Source organism: Mytilus edulis, chromosome 2 (assembly GCF_963676685.1).
Source record: "Mytilus edulis chromosome 2, xbMytEdul2.2, whole genome shotgun sequence".
NCBI classification, from domain to species: Eukaryota; Metazoa; Mollusca; class Bivalvia; order Mytilida; family Mytilidae; genus Mytilus; species Mytilus edulis.
In genome coordinates, this window is record NC_092345.1 from 17433981 (window position 1) to 17455544 (window position 21564).

The following is a 21564-nucleotide window of genomic DNA, read 5'->3' on the forward strand; positions in this document are numbered from 1 at the left end:
TAAATTCATGAAAAATTGGCTGTACCTTTTTAATATTTTGCGAAAATAACAAATATAGAGTTTTGCACTAATGTGTTAATATGAATTGACCAACGACCGAAAAAGGATGATACAATGATACGACACACCACATATTTGACGGACTAGAGATAAACATGCTATATTGTTACAGAGTATTTGACGAACAAGTGTAAAATAACTACAATAGTTAACACCTTCTAACCATGTCATATAAGTATAACTGTCATGAAAATGAAAACAATATGATTATCGCTTTTAATTTCTACAACATGAAGCAAATAATTCCTCCTGTAATATCATCTACCTATAGAACGAATTATCACTCGAGTAATTACATCGAAAGCGCCTTTTTTTTGCGGTGCTGAATTACATTTGATTTGTTTTTGTTATCATTGGTGATAAATTGTGTATCTCTAATCATGCTGTGAGAAAACGGGTTCGGTTTCTCACCTGTATATTTATGCGGATCCATTCTGAAACATTCACTAGCTACTGAAACATGTGTTTGTCTTGTTAACTGCAGATTAATTAATTACTATGATGAGAGATGACTTTAGTTAAAGTAAGTCAATATCTTTATTAGACTAGAACTAGTTAAACATCTCACATTTAGCATTTAATTTTTTTCAATTTTATTTTCAGTTAAAAGTGAAGTTTTACAATTAAGTATAACTTTGAGATAGGAACATTTTACAATATATTTTGAAAAAAAAATATGATTCGATTTAATTAAGCACATGTAGAATGTAGCATATTTTGCTTTGAAATAATTATCTTAATATGCATAAATTCTAAAGCTTAAGGTTACAACACCTGTTTTTACACAATAACTGTTAGAAAAATTAAATAATTAATAATATGACAAATAATAATAAAAAAACATGTTTAAGATTCCGTTTTGATGATGCCAGATGTTAGAAAATTCGTACAAATGCTTCAGATACGCGTGTGATATGTTTTCTATTTTGTAAATTGAAATACAAAAATATATAAAGAAGTTTTAGACTAAGTGAAAAAATCGTCGAAGATAAATTTAAAAAATTTCAATTAACAATACCACGTGGCGCTATGCTTGTTTGATATATTGAAATGGTGTCAATATATTGAAGAACTCATAAAACTCTTTGACGTGCTTATTTATGCCATAAGACAAGTAAAAATGAAATGGCTTGACTTAGTGCAGTAAAACCCTAATAATATACCATGTACATGTAAACATGTGTCTGTTCTATATTGTCAGGTTTTATTTTGATATTTTAAATATCATTATAGTTTTTATGTAAAATAATCGAATTATGTATCAAGCATTCAGTTACTTTCGTATAACTAACATTAACCCTAATATTGATATAAAAACTAGGACAAAAATGCAGTTGTCCTTTACACTAACCTAAAAGACGTTGTAAGTAAAATTATACGTTTTCAAGTATATTTCCGGATCTCCACTGTTTGATGGTTTATGCGCTATTACGTTATCTGACAGACATTATTATTTGTTTTAGTAACAGCACTTATTTAGATAACAGCACTGTATCAGATTATCATTTTGATAGAGCATATGATTTACTTGTAACTACGATTGAAACTGTGCTACTTTGATTTGATAACATTATGATTATCTCTTGGATATCTTCAAGCTTCTTCATTTTGGAAGAGCAGTTGAACAAGCTCAGGTTCTGTGGTATACCCAATACCGTTAATTTTATTTCTTTGCATTTCATGTATTGTCTATTATACATTTATATTCTCTCCATATCCTGTCTTCCAATTTTCCATATCCTCCTTATCAAGATTAAGCTCAAAAGCCCATACGTTGAACGTCATTTCTGCTCCTATGTGGATATAGTAGAACATTGGACGCATTTAAGCTACCTTTAATTTTATGCCCCACTTAGAGGCATTATGTTTTCTGGTCTGTGCGTCCGTTCGTTCGTTTGTCCGTCTGTTCCGCTCCATGATAAAAAATTTGGTTAAGGCAGTGTTTGATGTAGTTGAAGTCCACTCAACTTGAAACGTAGTACATGTGTTCCTTAAGATATGTTCTTTCTAATTTTAATGCCAAATTAGAGTTTTGACTCCAATGTCACTGTCCACTGAACACTGAAAATATTAATGCGAGTGGTGCATACGCGTACTATGGACACATTCTCGTTTAAAGATATGATGTGTTCATTCATAGTGGAATTCCTAATAATAACTTTACTTCATCAAACTTCACATGAAGCGATGTTGTTTTATGCACTACATCCGTTTATACCGCTCCAATTACTAGAGTTTTCCTGTAAACATAATTTTATAGTACGTGTTTGTAATCTGTAAATAGCAGTGCTCTTTGCAAGGTAAGGAAAAAGGCATAATATTATTCGCAACAATAAAAAAATAATAGTTGGTTATTTACAAAATTTACAAATTGACTATGTAGCTGAAGCAGTCATCGAAAGTTATCAATGGAATCCTTTAAATCGTCGATGAGCACTTCCTTCTTTTGTCATTTTATTTCGGAATGTTTGGCCTTTAATGCTCTTCAACTTTGTATTTGATTTCGCTTTCCAACTGCTTTGATTCGAGCGCCGGGGATGTGTCTCTTGTAGACGAAGTATGCGTCTGACGTACCAAATTTTAAACCTGGTGTCTTAGATTATTTTTTTCAAGCTACTGTATCAATGAAGAACATATACGATACTCTTTAGTATGCCATGCCATAATGGTATATAAAAGGAGATGTGTACTTTTTTACCCCAGTATTTCAGTAAGTTAACAGGGAGATATTTAAGTTGCTTTTTGTCTCTCTCTATTCAACTACGATAAATAGTTTCGCGGTATTAGTAATACAAATAAGGAGATGTGATATGATTGCTAAACAACTTTCCACGAGAGTCGCAATGACGTGGATGTAACCAAGAGTTATTTCATTAAAAAGTCGTCCGCATTTATATGAATACTTCGTTACATTTTTCTGGGCAACTACAAATCATACCTCCTTGACATATGCGGGTTATGATTATTGAGCATTAACTCACATTACATATCATTGTATAAATAAAGCAGTTTCATCCAAATTGGCAAAAGCTAACTCTTCGTTTCCAAGTTACAATCGAGTACTGAATGAAACGGCTTTTATGTTTCAATTTTTAATGGATACCTAATATAGAGTCTCGGAAATATTTTAAAACATTATAAAAAAAAATATGTTGAGTAAATACCGATAAGACAGCAACAAAACAGCATGTATAGCAAAATAAAACACAAAAATGTCCATGACCGTTCTCGCAACTAATTGGAATTAGTTGAAAGATCTTTAAACAGGATTTTTATGATATTTTTTAGGAACCAAACCATTTAATACGTGCGCTAATGGATATTGCACTCAGTTTGATGATTATTTATTACAAAATGATAACTAATCATTATTTAGACTATTTTTAGAAAATTTAATTGTTACTAAAAAAATAAACATGATAGATCATAAAAATTGTATTGTGAATTTTTGCCCCAACCATTATGCGGGAAATCTCTTGAAATACCATCTCTCGTAATATTAAACTTTAATTGACACGTTGACCTCCATCAACATCAGAAGGGTATGCATAGAGAGCTTTCGATTCGGTTTCCCATAAAATTTTAACCATTTTCCTCTTTTTATCTATTTTGGCCATTATTCTCTGAAAAAAATTATATTTAAACACAGTCACCATTTGTTCTCAATTTTTACGCTTAGTCTGATTTTTTCTCCATTCTGAATTATTTTTGCCCTTTTTCTGCACTTTTAGATCAATATTCTCTAATCCCCAGCTAGACCCTTCATCATTATTCCAATGTCGTTATGATTTTATATTCAAATTACTGTAACAGGAACCTTGAACATAAATTGACGTTATTCATCAATTCAACGCAATGTTTATAATTCATTACTGTTAAAATAAAACTATTTGATCAGATATTTACGAAAATAAAAATGCCTATTCATCATCCAGAAAAAAATCCGAAACAACCATGATCCACAGAATTTTGAAGTACTTTGACCATGCAAGTATTATATAATACTTCTTTTTTTGGGGATGATTATATAATTTCAAACGTTGTTTCATTTGTTTGATAGATGGATGGTTGTCTCTTTAACACCCAGTGGCAAATTAAATGCATATGTAGGACGAGAACGTGATAATGGGGTATGATTATAGACGCTGTTTTGTACTAGACCGAAAAGCTGGGTCGCATAATTTTTTAATCTTGCTATTTCTCGCGTTAACGCCGCGTGCTTCTTGGAGAAGGAAGCAAATACCAATTAACTGACAATTAAATCTAAAATAAATTATTATAGAAGCAACTGTCATCTATACAAAATTAAAACTATAGTGGAATTTATCACACTAGACTTAAGTACTGGTTCAAAACGTCAGATGAAAACGGCAACCATTATATTAATTTTCAATCGTTACTAAATATTCATAATTGCTTTCCCTTCGTTTTGTTATCTCTGCCGAGTTACTTTTAAGTCAGATTGATTGAAAATGATTGCTTAACGTTCAGTGGCAAATATTTCATGTGTGTTCAGAATGAACTTTTATAGAGATAAGGACAAAAGTCAGATTTGAGCATCTGAGATAGTCGGAACTATTACATTGTATGCTTAAACAACGTTGTACATATCGTTTAGAAAATTCATACTAGTTAGTTTTTGATTTTTATCGTAAGGACTTTATTTTCGTTTTGAATATATATACTCCCTTATTTGTTGTAGAATTTTTTTAAACTTAGTCACAACCTATTTAATTTGCAAATTTGAGCAATCTAATTATTCGGACGCACGAAATTCATCATACGTTATTTTCATACATCCTCATTAGTTTTAATTATGCCATTAAATCTTCAGTAAAATGATATAATTTTACCAGAACCTTAGAGGACACATAGGAAGCTAACATGTTTTGAATTTGGATTGCTTTTTATCGTGAAATAAATTAGGAGAAATTAGATAAAAATCTTTTCACACTTTGAACCATCATTATTCTGCTACAAATCCTCCAACAATAGACTATACAATATTGCTTCTTCAATATAAACATTTTGACAGACATACATTCAAAGAAGCTGTCAACTTGGTTTGTTAAGTAAAAATGGCATTGTCGTAACTATTAGGTTGTTATGTGGCATATTCCAATTAAAACTCTAGTGATCGTGAGAATGAATTGATAGTGCTGATTTGTCGCAGAAATGTACATATAACGACAATTAGTTGTGAAAAACTAACCCATTAAATGCTTGCAGTGCTGCTTTATTAACAATAATTTCATCTACAAAAAAACAGTCATTATTTGCTTTAAATTAGTGGAAAGATATTAAAAATAAAGTTGTTTTTTTCAACAAAAACATGGAATATCGAAAATTGGAAAATTATGCAAATCGCTTTTAATGACCGAAACGTGAACAAATATGGTATGCATATACAGTGTGTCTCTTCCAAATGATTGTCTATTTATTTATGGATACTGAATAGCACGTTCTCGTTTTTCAAATTAAGAAAGCATGTGATATACATATTTGTTAACCTGGCGGATATTTTACACTGGCATGACATGACAGAATAAAATGAGTATATAAACCGTCACACGAAACACGAATACGTGAAAAAGTATGGTTTACTTATCAGAACCGTAAGTTATTAATTTCTTAACTGAATACAATAAATGTATTGTATTTTCTGTTGCCAAAAAACATAAAAAATCTTAATGAGAACAAAATCAAAAAGCAGATTCTATCAAAGGAGTAGGTCCGGTAAGGACCGATTTTGGCCTCAAATTTCAGGTTCATCTGAAGAAAGATTTTGACCTCTTTTCAAACACTTTAGTGTCTATTTCATTTGATTCAATTAATTAATGTGAAAGATTTTAACTAATTTAGTCATTAAAAACGAGCCAATTCAAGCTCAAATATGAAAAATCTACCAAATCTGCCGAAAATGCACTTTTCAGATGGTTGTTGTCCAAAATGAAAGTGGCCGCATCCGTGTTCATCCTCAACTTTTATATATGTTATGTATCATCATCAAATACAACGTACCTTTCAATATTGAGAATGAACACGAATGTGGCCACTTTCGTTTTACACAAAAACCGTCTAAAATTTAACTAAATTGCTAGAATTGTGAAGATTTCAGTAATTTAGCATGACTTAATGGTGCTAGTTCCCGATATATGTGCATTGTATTGTCAAAAACAGCCCATTTTTATGTAGCAGAAGCATTCTACTGTCCAATAAATAACTAAAAGTTTACATTTTAACAATTTTGTAAAACTGCTATATTTTGGGGCCCAACAGAGGTCTTACTGGACCTACTCCTTTAAACAAATATAAACAAAAGAACATCGAAGGAGCAGTGTCAAAAGCATATGTAATGGTTTTATATAAAGACATAGAATTAAAAAGGCCGAAAACTATGATCAACTGCACAAGATAGAAAATATTTAAGCTGTCGATCGTAGCGTTGACATGAATTACAATGTATCTTTGATATAGTATGGTCATAATTATTTATAAATTGTTACAACATTTTTCTTTTTTTTCTTTTATAAAATACGAAGGACTTACCCAGTCACACTGTCACGCTTCAAGAGCTACGTTTTGAAAGCGTAGCGAAACGGCAATAAACGTAACGAGACGTATCGAAACGTAGTGATCCTTTGTTCAAAACGGGACCTGCCCCCGTATGTTTTGAAAATTCAACAACAAACGTAGCGAAAATTGAAACGAAGTAGAAATCTAGTTAATACGTATCAAATCTTAGCGGAACGTAAAAAAACGTGCTTTCTACGTATTGAAACGTATCAATGCGTAGTGGAAACGGGGGTCTACACGAACTAATACTTAGGAAAACGTGATAAGAACGTAGCACAAAACTAGTAAAACCTAGGTTTTAAAATAACGGGACATTTTTATTCAAAACTTAGTTGAAACGTAGCATTTTAAAACCGAATAAAACGTGACAGTGTGACTTCACACTGTCACGTTTCAAGAGCTACGTTTTACTACGTTTGAAAGCGTAGCGAAACGGGAATATACGTAACGAAGCGTACCGAAACGTTATGATCCCTTGTTCAAAACGGGACCTGCCCCGTATGTTTTGAAAATTCAACAACAAACGTAGCGAAAACTGAAACGAAGTAGAAACCTAGTAAATACGTATCAAAGCCTAGTGGAACGTAACAAAACGTGCTTACTACGTATCGAGACGTATCAATGTGTGGTGGAAACGTGAGTCTACACGTACTTATACGTAGCCCAAACCTAGTAAAACATAGCTTTCAAAATACCGGGACTTTTTTTTTCATAACGTAGTTGAAACGTAGCATTTTAAAACGGAATAAAACGTGACAGTGTGACTGGGGCTTAAGTAAATTACCTAAGCTGTATTTGGCAAAGCTCGTTGGAATTTGGGTCCTTAATGATATTTAATGTTGTATTTTATTTGGCCATTTAAACCTTTTTTTATTCGAGCGTCACTGATGATTCGCCCGTCTGGCGTTAACAACTTTAAGCCTGGTATCTGTGATATTAAGTTTGTTTTCACATAGTGGTATAAGTTCCATATTTGTAAGAATATTTAAGTATTTCAGATTTATAACTAATCCTCAAAATAAATGAATACAAATGACAAAAATATATGATCGACTTTATCATGGTCAACCATGAGCACGAAGGATACCGGTATAACATATGTAACTTAAAATACAACAGTAATAGAAAAATATATATGCTTACATTGAAACCGAAATTAATTCCAGCAAATTTATTTGACTGATTAACATAATGACGGGTAAAAATCGGATATTTGATACCAGAGTTATCGGGAAAGTCGTCAAAGAAACTTTCAATGAAGTAACCGATATTGCTCATTGTTGAAGGCCGTACGGTGACATATAGTTGTTAATTTCTGTTTCAATTTGGTCTCTTGTAGAGAGTTATCTCAGTGGTAATCATACCACATCTTCTTTTTTATTTATACATGTATTAACCAAGTCCAATAGAAAAAAAAACGTAAAAGAGAAAACATGATACACGCTGCATATGTAACCAGGTATCTGAGGAAAAAAAACCCCATTAAAATGAAAAAAGTAAGACAACACCATTCGAGAATAGCTTGACAATAGAGGTTACATTATACATGATAAAAATTCCTTGGCTTAACATGAGACAAATATTAAAACATGAAAGTTAATATCAGTACTTGGGAACTTGGATCAAATTTATTGAAGTAATTATGAAGCTAATGTCATAATTTTAACAGGAAGTGTGTGCTTTTTCAATTTTAAAGATGAAATTGAATTTCAAGAAGTTAATAATGTAATAGTCTAGAAAATAACCAAGCAGAATATGATGGATGCATTTCTAATTGTAAACCTTTTCAAATAATAGCTTATGTATAGATACTTTTTATGTTCCCGTCAAGAGCCGAAAGTGTTAAGAACATATTATATAGTGGGTAGATAGAATACAGACAACGGATTCATGGAATTTCAATTAAAATATTGGCAAATTTAAGAAGTTGTTTAGTTTAATGAGATGTTCGTGTCAATAGTAAACAAATCACTTCTCTCAATTCGCTTTGATCATATTTCTTTTTGGAATATATTTCTGATTGTGTATACCTAGAACCCCATTTTGCTAATTATCAACTTAATTAACGACAACAAAGAGGGGAATACAAAGATTTAATTCCGGAACATTATAATGTATTTCTGTAATACTTTTAGCAAAATTATATTTATGAAGCACATTAACATCAAACTTGTCAAAGTAGATATACATGGTTTTGATTTTCATATTAATTCGTTTAATTAAACATCATACACCTTCATTATTATTCCTAAGTATACAATACATTTCATTTGTTTGATACACGTTTTAAATAATTATTGCGTTATACTATGTACACTCACGAGAATCGACTGACATTTCTAAATCTCATGGTATTTCTATCTTTATTCGAAAGCACAACTATAAGAGTAAAACAACGGGAAAACAGAAACATTGAACAAAATCAAACGCGAACATACATAAACACGGACAATTTATATAAAATTTCAATCCTGGTATCTATGATGAGTTTATTTGATACATGTAACAACTGTCATATTCCTGACTTGGTAAAGGACATTTTAAGAAGAAAAAAGGTGAGTTAAATGTTACGTTAAACTTGATGATAACCTTTAGATAAAACCATATTTTATCAAAACCTGTAGATACTCAGACAGCATGTTCTTTGCAAAAGTACACATTTGTTAAATATTTCAAATACGTTTTTCCCTGCTGGTCGTAAGACCCACGGACGCCCAGTAAAATATTTTCCTCTGCTCCTCGTTGAAAAACTCTCGAGCGTGAAAAAAACTCTCAATGATACAGTGACTGGTGTCCTTTGTAAACCTCAATTATAGACTTTTCATGCTAAACGTCATTAAAACAAAATATTATGAACAGGATACGACACTTCCGTCGGCTTCTACTTATTCATTATTAACATACTTTCAGTGACAACTGGATTTATCTGAACGTATATTATCATTTTACTGAGTTTAAATTTCATCACATTTGAATCACATCAATTTATCTTCAAAGAGAAATTCAACCTGAAGGAATATTTACTGTTGGAGTTCAATCTTTTCATCTGATATCTTTTTTGAAGAACACCTATTGCTAGTTTGCAAGTCAAGTTTTGATTTTGACCTCAACTATGTACTTGGTATTATTGATTTCAAGTGAAATCCGATAAATGCAATCAAGATAATAATCCCTCTTTAGATTATTCAGAGTAAGGACATTATCTGTAGAGTGGAACGTGACATTAAGGGACGCTGCAAGCTCCTTTTAATTCGTCGTAGAAAGCTATGTATAAAAGGCCTAAAAAGGCCTTTAAAAGAGAAGCAAAAGACTTGATTTGTACAAGAAAACTATAAACACCTAGCCTAACAAGACTGGCTTTTAAAGCTTACAAACCATGAACGTTAGTAAACTTAATCAGCATCAAACAGATAACCGCCAACACATAAGTAATCACATACTGTACTTTAGTTATTTTTTTCTTTCAACAACAATTGACATAAACCTTTATAACTGTCTGCATGGTCTGACACTAATCTAAATCGTCATAAAATTGTAATTGATATAAAATATATTGTATTTAGCTTATGTATTTTTGTTTCGCAAAATTAATTTTTCTGTCTTGCAGCTTGACGCCAATACTTGTTAAGAAGCACGTTAAAGAATGATAAATCTCGCCTATGTAAATATGCAATTAACGTTTATGTAAGATCTTGCATGCTTTGTGCAATGCTTCAAATGTTCCTTTGAGAGATTAGCGCTTAGGGAAACTAAAGCTTCATTACGAGTTTAATCTGGGTAATTACAAAACATTCTCCTCTTTCTCAAGTACATTTCTTAATAAATAACAGACTTGTTTGGAAAGTTATACCTTCTTTTTCCTTTGTGGCATTATTTTAATTGGACACTGATATTAATGATTTGTATAATTTAAGAGAGCATGTTTAGAAAATTACTTTTTCAGCTGCAAGTTTATATCTTAGAGACTAAAGTCGGTAAAGAGCAGTTTAGTCTTTAGTTAAAGTAAATTATATACATTGTATCTGGGTCAAATACAGAAAGCATAAAACATGTTTTAAAGTATACAGTATATTGAAAAACCTAGATATTACAACGAGATAATACCATTATCGAAAGAAATATGTTCCATTACTTTTATCCTAACAAGTTACATTTTATCTGCTAAAACTTCCACCTGCGGAAGCAACAAAATTTTTTTTTCTGATAAGGTGCATTTCAAAATAAGTAGTTGTGAGACCTTTGTACATTGCAATTATGAAATATTGCTGCATTTGCTTCTATGTACCAAAAAAACAATTAAGTTTAAAAGTATTTTTGAAAACTTTCATTTTGCTTACATACTTGTTGATAAGACTTATAATTATGGTAAAGTTAAATCAGTTCTCCTTAAAGTTCTTTGGGGTCAATATCAATTCTTTTACTAATAAATTACTTTATTGTTGCAATTATGAAATAATGTCAATACTTTAATAATTTACTTTGGATAATGTGCAAGATTGAAACTTTTTGCACTGTTAATTACTTTGATTGATTAGAACAACATTGAAATACAGCAGCAAAAGAATGAAAATGATCAACAGACAAACAACAGTATAAAAATCAGAAGGGAGTTCTGGAATGGTATGTAGATCCTGTTTCAAATCCAAAGTGAAGGAATAAAAGAGAGAAATGGTGAATGTGTAATCGGGACAACAGCCCGACCAAAGAGTAAACAACACAACCGAAGTCCACCAATGGCTGATTTATGCTTCTGCAGATCTGTAACTACTCTCAGTTTTTATTGTCTGAAATACCGATATTATCGATTAAGTATATTTCATGTACTAATTTTCATTGTTGATTTTCTCAAGAAGAGAAAATTTAAAAAAATCACGAAATTCGGAATACTCTCCTCTCAAAATGACAATAACACCGCCCGTCTATATACTGGATGCTAAAATGATAACTTCACAAAGAAAATTATAGAGAATAGCCGGGTCGTCAAATATTCGACTGAACATGTTCTCATCATGATAACTGTGTAATATTGGCGACTGGATGTTAAACGTCAAGCAATACATAAAAGTCTCATATTTTACCCCCCGCCGCATTTTTTTGCGCCTGTCCCAAATCCGGAGCCTCTGGCCTTTGTTAGTCTTGTATATATTTCTGAGTTTAGTATGACGTCCATTATCACTGAACTAGTTAACTCGAATAATTCAAGCCCTTTCCGTGTCCGATCTTCTCCCACACGAGGTAATGTAGCCTTCGTAGATCAGCGGAATATAACGACTGAATTATACGGGTTATGAACTAGTATACATTTTTGTTTAGGGGCCAGCTTAAGCACGCCTCAAGGTGCATTGAAGACCTATTGGTGGTCTTCGGATCACAGGCACTTGTCTCAGAATTTGTCCCCCGATATACCTTAATATAGGAAAAAAATTCTGAGACAAGTGCCTGTGCTTCTGCTGTTATCTGCTCTGTGGGCGGGTTGTTGTCTCTTTGACACATTCCTCATTTCCATTCTCAATTTAATCAGTTAATGTAAGTCTACGGAAAGCCACAAAAAAAAAAAAAAAATGATTGTCGAACATATTATGTGGAGAAAAAATCTTTGAGGTAATGTAATAAATTTTTGATGCACTTTTAAGATAGTCATACAAGTTCAATATTTCCCTCAAACTCAACAATTTTTGTACACATCTGTTTTCATTAGCTTAATATGTTTAATTAAAAGAAAGTAACGTACGTAATTTCAAAATCTCCATGTCAATACGACTAAACATTAATCATTTATATATACTTATAACATATTATACACATGTTTATTAACTATTAATAAAGATATCGCACTCAAATATTTATATTATACAATTTGTCAAGTGTACCATCGCATAACATTGCATCCCTTCACAGCAGTTATGGGAATGACATCTGCAGGAGGTATTATGAAATTTAGAACTAAAAGAAAAGTTTCTGTTTATGTTATTTTTTTATAACTCATAATAGAACATACAGTTTTATATGTTTTTTAATTGTTTGCTTTCATTCTTCTCGCTGTATTGAAGACCTAATTGTTGGACTTCGGCTGTATTCTGCTCTTAGGTCAGGTGGTTGGCTCTTTCACACATTCCCAATTTCCATTCTAAATTTTATTCATGACTTAATCTTATGATAGAAGCACGGAACTAAAATAGTTTAAACATACATGTGAAGAATGTGTTTTGTAATTAAGCTGTCTTCCCAAATAACCTGAGAATTATTAAGACATTAAACATAAGATAGAGAAAATGCTTGAAGATAATACAATTATAAACATATGTAAAATATCTTGTTATACGGGGGTTAACTTCCCTTGACCATTCCTATCGTTAAGTTACAGTAATAAATTAGATATCAAACTGAGAGTAAACGATTTGAATGACCGTACGAAATTACAAATTATTTCCTATTTTTATCTTCACTGAAAATAAAAAAAAGCATTAAGCTGATAAGATATATCATAAACATGTTTCATAGTCTGTTCTTATGTTTATTATATCTTTACTGATATAGACTGACGCTAAAACAATCGGCAATTCTGTTTATTTTGATAATAATTTATAACCTTTCTCCAAAAACATATAATTATGTTCTTAATACTACAGGAACATGACCTGCATGTCTTTTTTTACCCTACGAAATCTGTGATACTGATTCAAACCATAGAACATACGTAATGAATTATAATAAAGGTTTACTTTGTTACTATCATTGAATCCACAAGTACTTTGTTACTATCATTGAATCCACAAGTACCTTGTGACTATCATTGAATCCCCAAGTACTTTGTTACTATCATTGAATCCCCAAGTACTTTGTTACTATCATTGAATTCACAAGTACTTTTTGACTATCATTGAATCCCAAAGTACTTTAAATGTGTTACTATCATTGAACCCACAAGTACTTTGTTTCTATTATTGAATCCCAAAGTACTTTAAATTTGTTACTATCATTGAACCCACAAGTACTTTGTTACTATCAATGAATCCACAAGTACCTTGTGACTATCATTGAATCCCCAAGTACTTTGTTACTATCATGGAATCCACAAGTACTTTGTTACTATCATTGAATCCACAAGTACTTTGTGACTATCATTGAATCCCCAGGGGAGTACTTTTTTACCAAGTACTTTGTTTCTATCATAGAATCCCAAAGTACTTTAAATTTGTTACTATCATTGAACCCACAAGTACTTTGTTACTATCATTGAATCCCAAAGTACTTTAAATTTGTTACTATCATTGAACCCACAAGTACTTTGTTACTATTATTGAATCCCAAAGTACTTTAAATTTGTTACTATCATTGAACCCACAAGTACTTTGTTTCTATCATTGAATCCCAAAAGTTCTTTGTTTCTATCATTGAATCCCAAAGTACTTTGTTTCTATCATTGAATTCCAAAGTACTTTGTTACTACTATTGAACCCACAAGTCCTTTGCTACTATCATTGAATCTTCAATTACGTTGTTAATATCATTGAATCCCCAAGTACTTTGTTAATATAATTGAATCAATAAGTACTGTGTTACTTTCATTGCATCCATAAATACTTTGTTACTATCATTGAATCCAGGCATACTTTGTTACTTTAATTGAATCCATGCGTACTTTGTTACTATCATTGAGTCCATAAGTACTTTGTTACTATCATTGAATCCCCAAGTACTTTGTTACTTTCATTGAATCCCCAAGTACTGTGTTACTTTCATTGAATCCCCAAGTACTTTGTTACTATCATTGAATCAACTATCATTGAATCCCAAAGTACTTTGTTACTATCATTGAATCCCCAAGTACTTTGTTTCTACATTGAATCCCCAAGTACTTTGTTTCTATCATTGAATCCCAAAGTACTTTGTTTCTATCATTGAATCCCCAAGTACTGCGTTACTATCATTGAATCTTCAAGTACTGCGTTACTATCATTGCATCTTCAAGTACTTTGTTACTTTCTTTGAACCCTCAAGTACTTTGTTACCATCATTGAGTACTCAAGTATTTTGCTACCATTATTGTACTTAAAAGCTTAACTGGGAAATATAAGTATGGTCATGTTGGTCTTCAACCTACCCGAATCGGAAGTACAACCCTTGCCTAAGTAGAGCGTCCTTTTGACTGTTAAGGATGTATAAATACTCAGCCGGTCAGAATGGGGATGTTAAATCGACGGTCTCTTTTCCAGGATCTAGCTATATTGTATTCATTGTCAATAATTTCTCTTCCTATAAACATGCATGAAATATTTGCCCTTGGACGTTAAGCAAATATCAACTGCGTAATAAATGAAACCTTTATAAAGAAAACAAACACTTTTCTATTTTAGTAATTTAAAGTGTTTATTTGATTGGTTTCTAAAGCATTGCTATACTTATGTGGTATCTTACTGATTACAAGAGAGCAATATCTTTTGTTTACATTAGACCATGGAAGTATTATTAATACTTCAATGATTAGACCAACAATAAAATGATACTCAGAATAAAGATATTGTGCAGCTCCTGATTGGATAATACACTATTCGGTTTTTTTAATCAAAAACTGAATCAGATATTTTTTACTGTTGTACAACATAAACTGCTACCATATCGTTTCTAGTTTGTGTGCATTGTCCGAGAAAGAACATACCGAGCACCACTCGTACTCAATGAATAATGCACTACGAGCAATTCCTCTGTTTTAACCTCCTACGTGTGGTACATTTATTATCATAATGGCATTATGAGTTGAATCCGATTCATTGAAACATTTTAATTGTTCTCTATTCAGTCAAGTATCACTATATATCGGAAACTAAAATATTATTTAAGAGTTGTGTCCTATAATAAGGTTGGCTAGTATATCTATTTGGAACAGCAACGATTAAGCCACTATACTAAATGATTCTAAGGAAAGAAATACCGGTTTCTTAGTTTTGTTTGGAAAAAGATTGAAATATCAAATTTCCGTTAAAAACGCGCTATACGAGAAAGTAATGTTCTCTTGTATTACATTTAATCAGAATATGAGATAAAAGTCACAATCCCTCATTTCAATAGGCCAGAACTGACAAAGAAAATGCTTTTAAAATCTTATTTAGAACATGTAGCAATAATAATAAAATTAAATAATTTCAAAGAAGCGATAAAGATGCATTCATATACTGCCCCTTCCCACATGAAGGATATTCCATATCATAGATATAGATATGAAAAACATGATTCGTGAAGTCTACGTCAATAAGACAACCCAACACAACTAACGGTATGTCGTAGATGTTGATGTTCTAAAGATGATGAGCATGTATATAGATAGATGTGGTATGAGTGCCAATGAGACAACTCTCCATCTAAGTAACAATCTATTAAAGTAAACCATTATAGGTCAAGGTACGACCTGCAACACGGAGCTTTGGTTCACACCGAACAGCAAGCTATAAAGGGCCCCAAAATTACTAGTGTAAAACAATGTAAAACCATTTAAACAGTGAAACCAACGGTATTATCTATAAGACGAATAACGAAAAACACTTATGAACCAAATAAACAGACGACAACCACTGAACATCAGATTAACTAAGTTTTATCAAGAAGAATCAAGTAATCAATTAGATGGAATAATGCTTGACAGAAAAGATTGTTGACTAGAACCATTAACGTTTAGTAAACAAATAATACTTCGTCATTGTCTGTCTATCACTAGTTCCAATGGTGCCAAAATTATCCAAATAATGACTATTGTCAGACATTAATTAAAATCAATTGGTAATACTAGGAGATATGTATTAATGCATTCAATAATTAAATATGATCGTATTTTTATTATCTGCTTTCATTTCCAACAAATACTTTAATTAGAAATTTGATGTTGTTAGCGCGATTTACGATGTATTCTCGATTCATTCAGTCGTTCATTGGCGACTCACAGTGTCTGTGCTAAGCTCTTAGTATTACAGCAATAAAATGCTTTTTATTACTAATATATCATTTGTTAATTTGAAGGAATAATTAATTGAAAGATAAAATAGAATACGTAAACACATTTATCTAAAATTATAAATATTTATATATATGAATATAAAAATAAGGAGATGTTATATAATTGCCAATGAGACAACTATCCACCAAAGTTCAAAAGAAGTTGATATAAGTATATAGGCAACCATGCGGCTTTCAACAATGAGAAAAATCCATACCCTATAGTCGGCTATAAAAGGCCCCGACTTGAAAGATATGAACCAATTGAGCCTATTCTGAAATATTTAATAGACAGTGTACTATCTTTTGCTATAGATCACATCCGTAAATATTTGTATTTTTTATTTGCAGATTTGGACAGTGTAAATAGCCTGACCTCTTAAAACGCATAAAAAATGGGAAGCTATGGGATAGCTGAAAATCTTTCAAGCCTGGTCGTAATTTTCAACTCAACACCTGAAATAATAGCACTAAATATAACAAATGGACCTGGACCATGTGACGATGCAACAGATGAGTATTCGGGGTTTTATAATGTGGCCCAGTTTATCACGGGTCTCATTATTTATCCAATCGTATGCATTCTTGGTATCATTGGCAACACATTGACCTTGATCGTCTTAAGTCACAAAGATATGGCGACGTCAACAAATGTCTACCTTTCAGCTTTAGCTGTTTCGGATACAATCAAACTCATCAATGATTTCTTTTACTTCATAATGGTAGTTCTGCAAGATCAAAATTTGGACAAGGACATGAGGCTAATTTCAAATTTTTATCCGTATGCCCATTACATATTCAATATGTCAGTATGTGTGACGGCTTGGCTGACAGTGTCTGTGGCAGTTGAACGTTATATATCAATATGCATCATAACAAGAGCCAAAGAGATGTGTACTATATCAAAGGCAAGAATAGTGAGCACAGTCGTGTTTCTCACAATGATAATTCTAACTATACCGTCTGCTCTACGGTACGAGGCAATTCATCAAGTGGATACCTACAAAAATATCACGTGTTATACAGTGCTTCCGAGTGCCCTGGGAAATAATTCGGATTTTATGGACCCATATACATGGGTACAAAACTCCTTACGATCTATTATACCGTTGATTGTTCTTATATTTTTAAACGCAAGAATAATCAATGAATTAAGAAAGCAGAGAGTGAAAGGCAAGAAACTTTCTTCTAGAAATAGAATCACGCTCATGCTTATAGCAATCATTATATTTTTTACTGTTTGTATAATGCCGGATGCATTTATGTCACTGTTCTTCGGCTTTGGATACGTTGATGAATCAAATTTAGTGAAAGGGATTAGGGAAATAACAGATTCTCTGCTAGCTATCAACTCTGCCTTTAACTTCGTTTTATATTGCAGTATGAGCAAAATATTCCGAACAACATTTTCAAAGATATTTCTGACACGGTGTTTAGCCCCAAAACCGTCTCAAGATAGACTTCTGAACAACGGTACATGCATCGAAAAAGAGGCTAAATCTGTAAATCGTAAAGATAGTAGCAGTGGAAGCGGAAATAACAACAAGGAAACCTTTGTATAATTTAGTAATCAACTGAATTGACATGCGCTCTTGAGTGTAAATATTGCATTTGAATTTAAATTGCTCTAACATAACTTTCATTTGCATCATATGACTCGCACATGATATCCAACAGTGCGTACATGTTTTATATTGTTCTTCATCTACTGATTGCACTAAATAATCAAAATACTGTCATGCTAAATATACATGTGATTAACTATAAAGCATGTGACGTCAATCTATTGTCACGTTTTATACTCATCTTGTGTGTCAAAGATCGGAGCAACCATGTACTGTTTGCACAATTACGACAGTTATGAGGTTTTAGACACGGACTGCCCGGTGAAATATGAATGTGATATATGCATGTTTGGATATACCAGTAGACGAATTATTCTCAAAGAAAAGTATATGTGGGTCTAAAAACTTGTTATTGATTAATTTTTAACCGAATTTTTATTTCTTTCTTCCTTAACAAGAGCAATATACAACTCTAATGTTAAAATAATTGATGTATGTCCAATGTCAAATAACACACAATCATACGTGTTAATTAATATTTTCAGTGATTTAATATACAAAAAAAAAAAAAAAGACGTCTGGGAAAACAGTCATTTAAATTCCTGGTTACAAAAGCCGTTTCACTATTGTGTTTGGTAGTAGGAACATGGTAAGATTCAAAAACTACATTTTCAGCAATTGGTTAAACCAGACTGATGTTTAAAACTTTTCTTAATTTTGCAATGATATGCAATGTTAATATTCATTCAAGTATTGGCTTTGCATCTTTCTTTCTTTATTTCGAGTAACTTAAAGATATATTATGTAAGACTGGTAAGAAAATCGATTGTATTTACTTCTTCATACTCAAATGTTTGTACTTTCATTTGTAATATAATGTCATATTAGGGTGTTACTCCGTTAAATGCATTTGGATGAATATATGCAGTGGCGAAGTTAGATGAATATAACTTCATGAAATACTGAAAGCACGATACGAATGAAGTCAAGCTGAAAAGACTTTTGGGAAATAAAAGAACCAAACCTTTTGAACTCTTATTACGCAATATCTGCATTTGAAGAATTTATATGTATTAGCAGAGTGACACCCCTCTCAGCGTTTAAATGATTTAATGTCAACTGAGATCTACCATAAGCTTTGTATTTATATTATTTAGCAGAAAAATGTTTTCCATTGTGCATCAGTCCGAAAATAAATCATATCTACATACTTTTGTTATTTCATAGATGTGCAATGAGATAACTCTCCATCAAGGTCACAATTTGTAAAAGTTACAGGTCAAAGTCCGGCCTTGAACAAAGATCCTTGGCTCACAACGAACAGTAAGCTATAAAGGGTCTTCAAAATTACCAGTGTAAAACCATTCAAACAGAAAAACCAACGGTCTTATATATATTTATATATAAACCGAGAAACACTTATGAACCTCATCAGCAAACGAAAAACACTTAATAACAGGTTCCGGACTTTAATAGGATAGTGCAAGCAAATGCATCGGGTTTAAACAGGCACAAACCTTGAAGTTCACCCTTACCTAAAAAAAACCCAGAAAGATACACATACCAACATAAGACCTACTTAAAAGTAAAATAGCAAAAATGAAGATCGTTTAGGAAAATTCAAAACGAAATGTCATTTATCAAAAGGCAAAATCGAAGCACAAACACACCAAATGAATGAAAATCAACTGACATATTTCATACTTTATATCATACTATGATACCTCTCATTTGTATGACAGTTCCATAAAATTCCATTATATTGACAATAGGTGAGCAACACAAATAGACATCAAAGGTAAATTTTGAAAAAAGGGGCACAGCAGTCAACATGGTTTTATAATTTTAATCACTATAAAACAAATAAATATATCAACAACACAAAAAAAAAGTATATAGGCACTCTATAGACAAATTTTAAAAATACAAAAGCAAAAAACGAATCCAGGATTTTGTTATATCAAAAAGAAATCAAGCAGATAGAAGTGTAAGGAAAATAGTGCTTAGGTATTTAGTCTTAGACATTTAAGATATTTATATAATAGTATTTCTAGTTAGTTTATCGGATCCACCGCTTTCTAAGTTTTGTAAAAGTTTCAAAATATTATATAACTTAGTCTACATAAACAATGAAAACAACACTATGACATCATAAATGTTGTGCCTGAAAACAAAATTAAATCTTGTATTGGGAGCGCTTTTTTTGTATTTACCCTTTATCTGGAACGCTCAAAGCCGAATAATTTAATGCGAAAAGCATGTTTAAGAATCAAAACCGTTGATATATTAGTAGAGATTTATAACCTCCCAAAAATAGCCGAATCCACCTAAGATCAAGTTAAAACTTTACTTACGTTATAATATGTACTTGCATGTGAAAAACATAAATTAACCAAATTACTATTTAGGTGTCCAATCTAATTTAATAATAAAAAATAGAGGGCAAAATTAAGCTCGCAAAATGTTTCTTTTCGTATCCCTTTCTTCCGAAATGTTTAGATATATTCTTTGAATGTTTGAATAATATCCCACTAGCCTTATTCTTTTTGTTGAATTGTTATTTGTCGATAACGATACGGATAGGCATTTCAGTATACCGATTCATGATTATATTAACGAACAACACTTTAATGGACAAATAAGTGTATCAATGTTTTAACAGCAATCGCATTGTAAAATAAAGAAACAATACAATACTAAGATAGACACGGGGCGTATCAAGATAAATGTAAGATAACATTATAGGAAATAATGTATGAACCATGCAAATAATTCAGAAGGTAAACATTGCTATCTCAATAAACAAACATGTCAAAATAGAACAGACAACATAAAAATATCTCAGGAAAAAAAATGTTCGCCATAACTCATTAAAGAGGGGCGAAAGATACCAGATGGACATTCATACTACAATAGATCGAAAATAACTGACAACGCCATGGTTAGAATAGAAGAAGACAACCAGACACATATTAGTACACAAAACACAACATAGAAAACTAAACATAACTTGCACTAAAAATATATCTAAAACAAAGATCTTTATCATAATGGATTTGTATTTAACGTTCAGGGGCAAATATTACATGCATACCAGGACAGGAATATGGTATGAAAATGAACCGTAATTTGTACTAGACCAACACTCTGTGCTGGATTTATGAAAAGAGTTTTCGGCATTGCTTATGTTCAAAATAGTCTCAGAATATTAAATAAAGTTAATATTACAAGGTTTTGACAATATAACTGGTAGAATAACGCATGCATAATCCAATAGTCATCAAATGATTATACTTGTTTCAGAATAAAAAAGATGTAGGATTTCATTTTCAATAAAAAGAAAATGGTTTTACGTCTCTTCCAGTAGGCAAAAGCA

General features: G+C 31.6%; 1 protein-coding gene across 2 annotated transcripts; it reads left to right on the forward strand.

Moving 5' to 3' along the window:
- Positions 1-400: 400 nt before the first annotated feature.
- Positions 401-19399, forward strand: LOC139511596 (FMRFamide receptor-like). 2 transcript variants are annotated; one of them, XM_071298465.1, is made up of 2 exons: positions 401-583; positions 16975-19399. In XM_071298465.1, the coding sequence occupies exon 2, from the start codon at positions 17019-17021 to the stop codon at positions 18183-18185; it is 1167 nt and encodes a 388-aa protein (XP_071154566.1). In that variant the 5' UTR covers positions 401-583; positions 16975-17018; the 3' UTR covers positions 18186-19399. The 2 variants fall into 2 exon arrangements, with proteins under 2 accessions (XP_071154566.1, XP_071154567.1); XM_071298466.1 differs by lacking the exon at positions 401-583 and adding an exon at positions 5540-5675.
- The last annotated feature ends 2165 nt before the right edge of the window (positions 19400-21564 follow it).

Bases quoted from the DNA above. Each gene is read 5' to 3' on its own strand.
- LOC139511596 (XM_071298465.1), top strand. From the start codon at position 17,019: ATGGGAAGCTATGGGATAGCTGAAAATCTTTCAAGCCTGGTCGTAATT.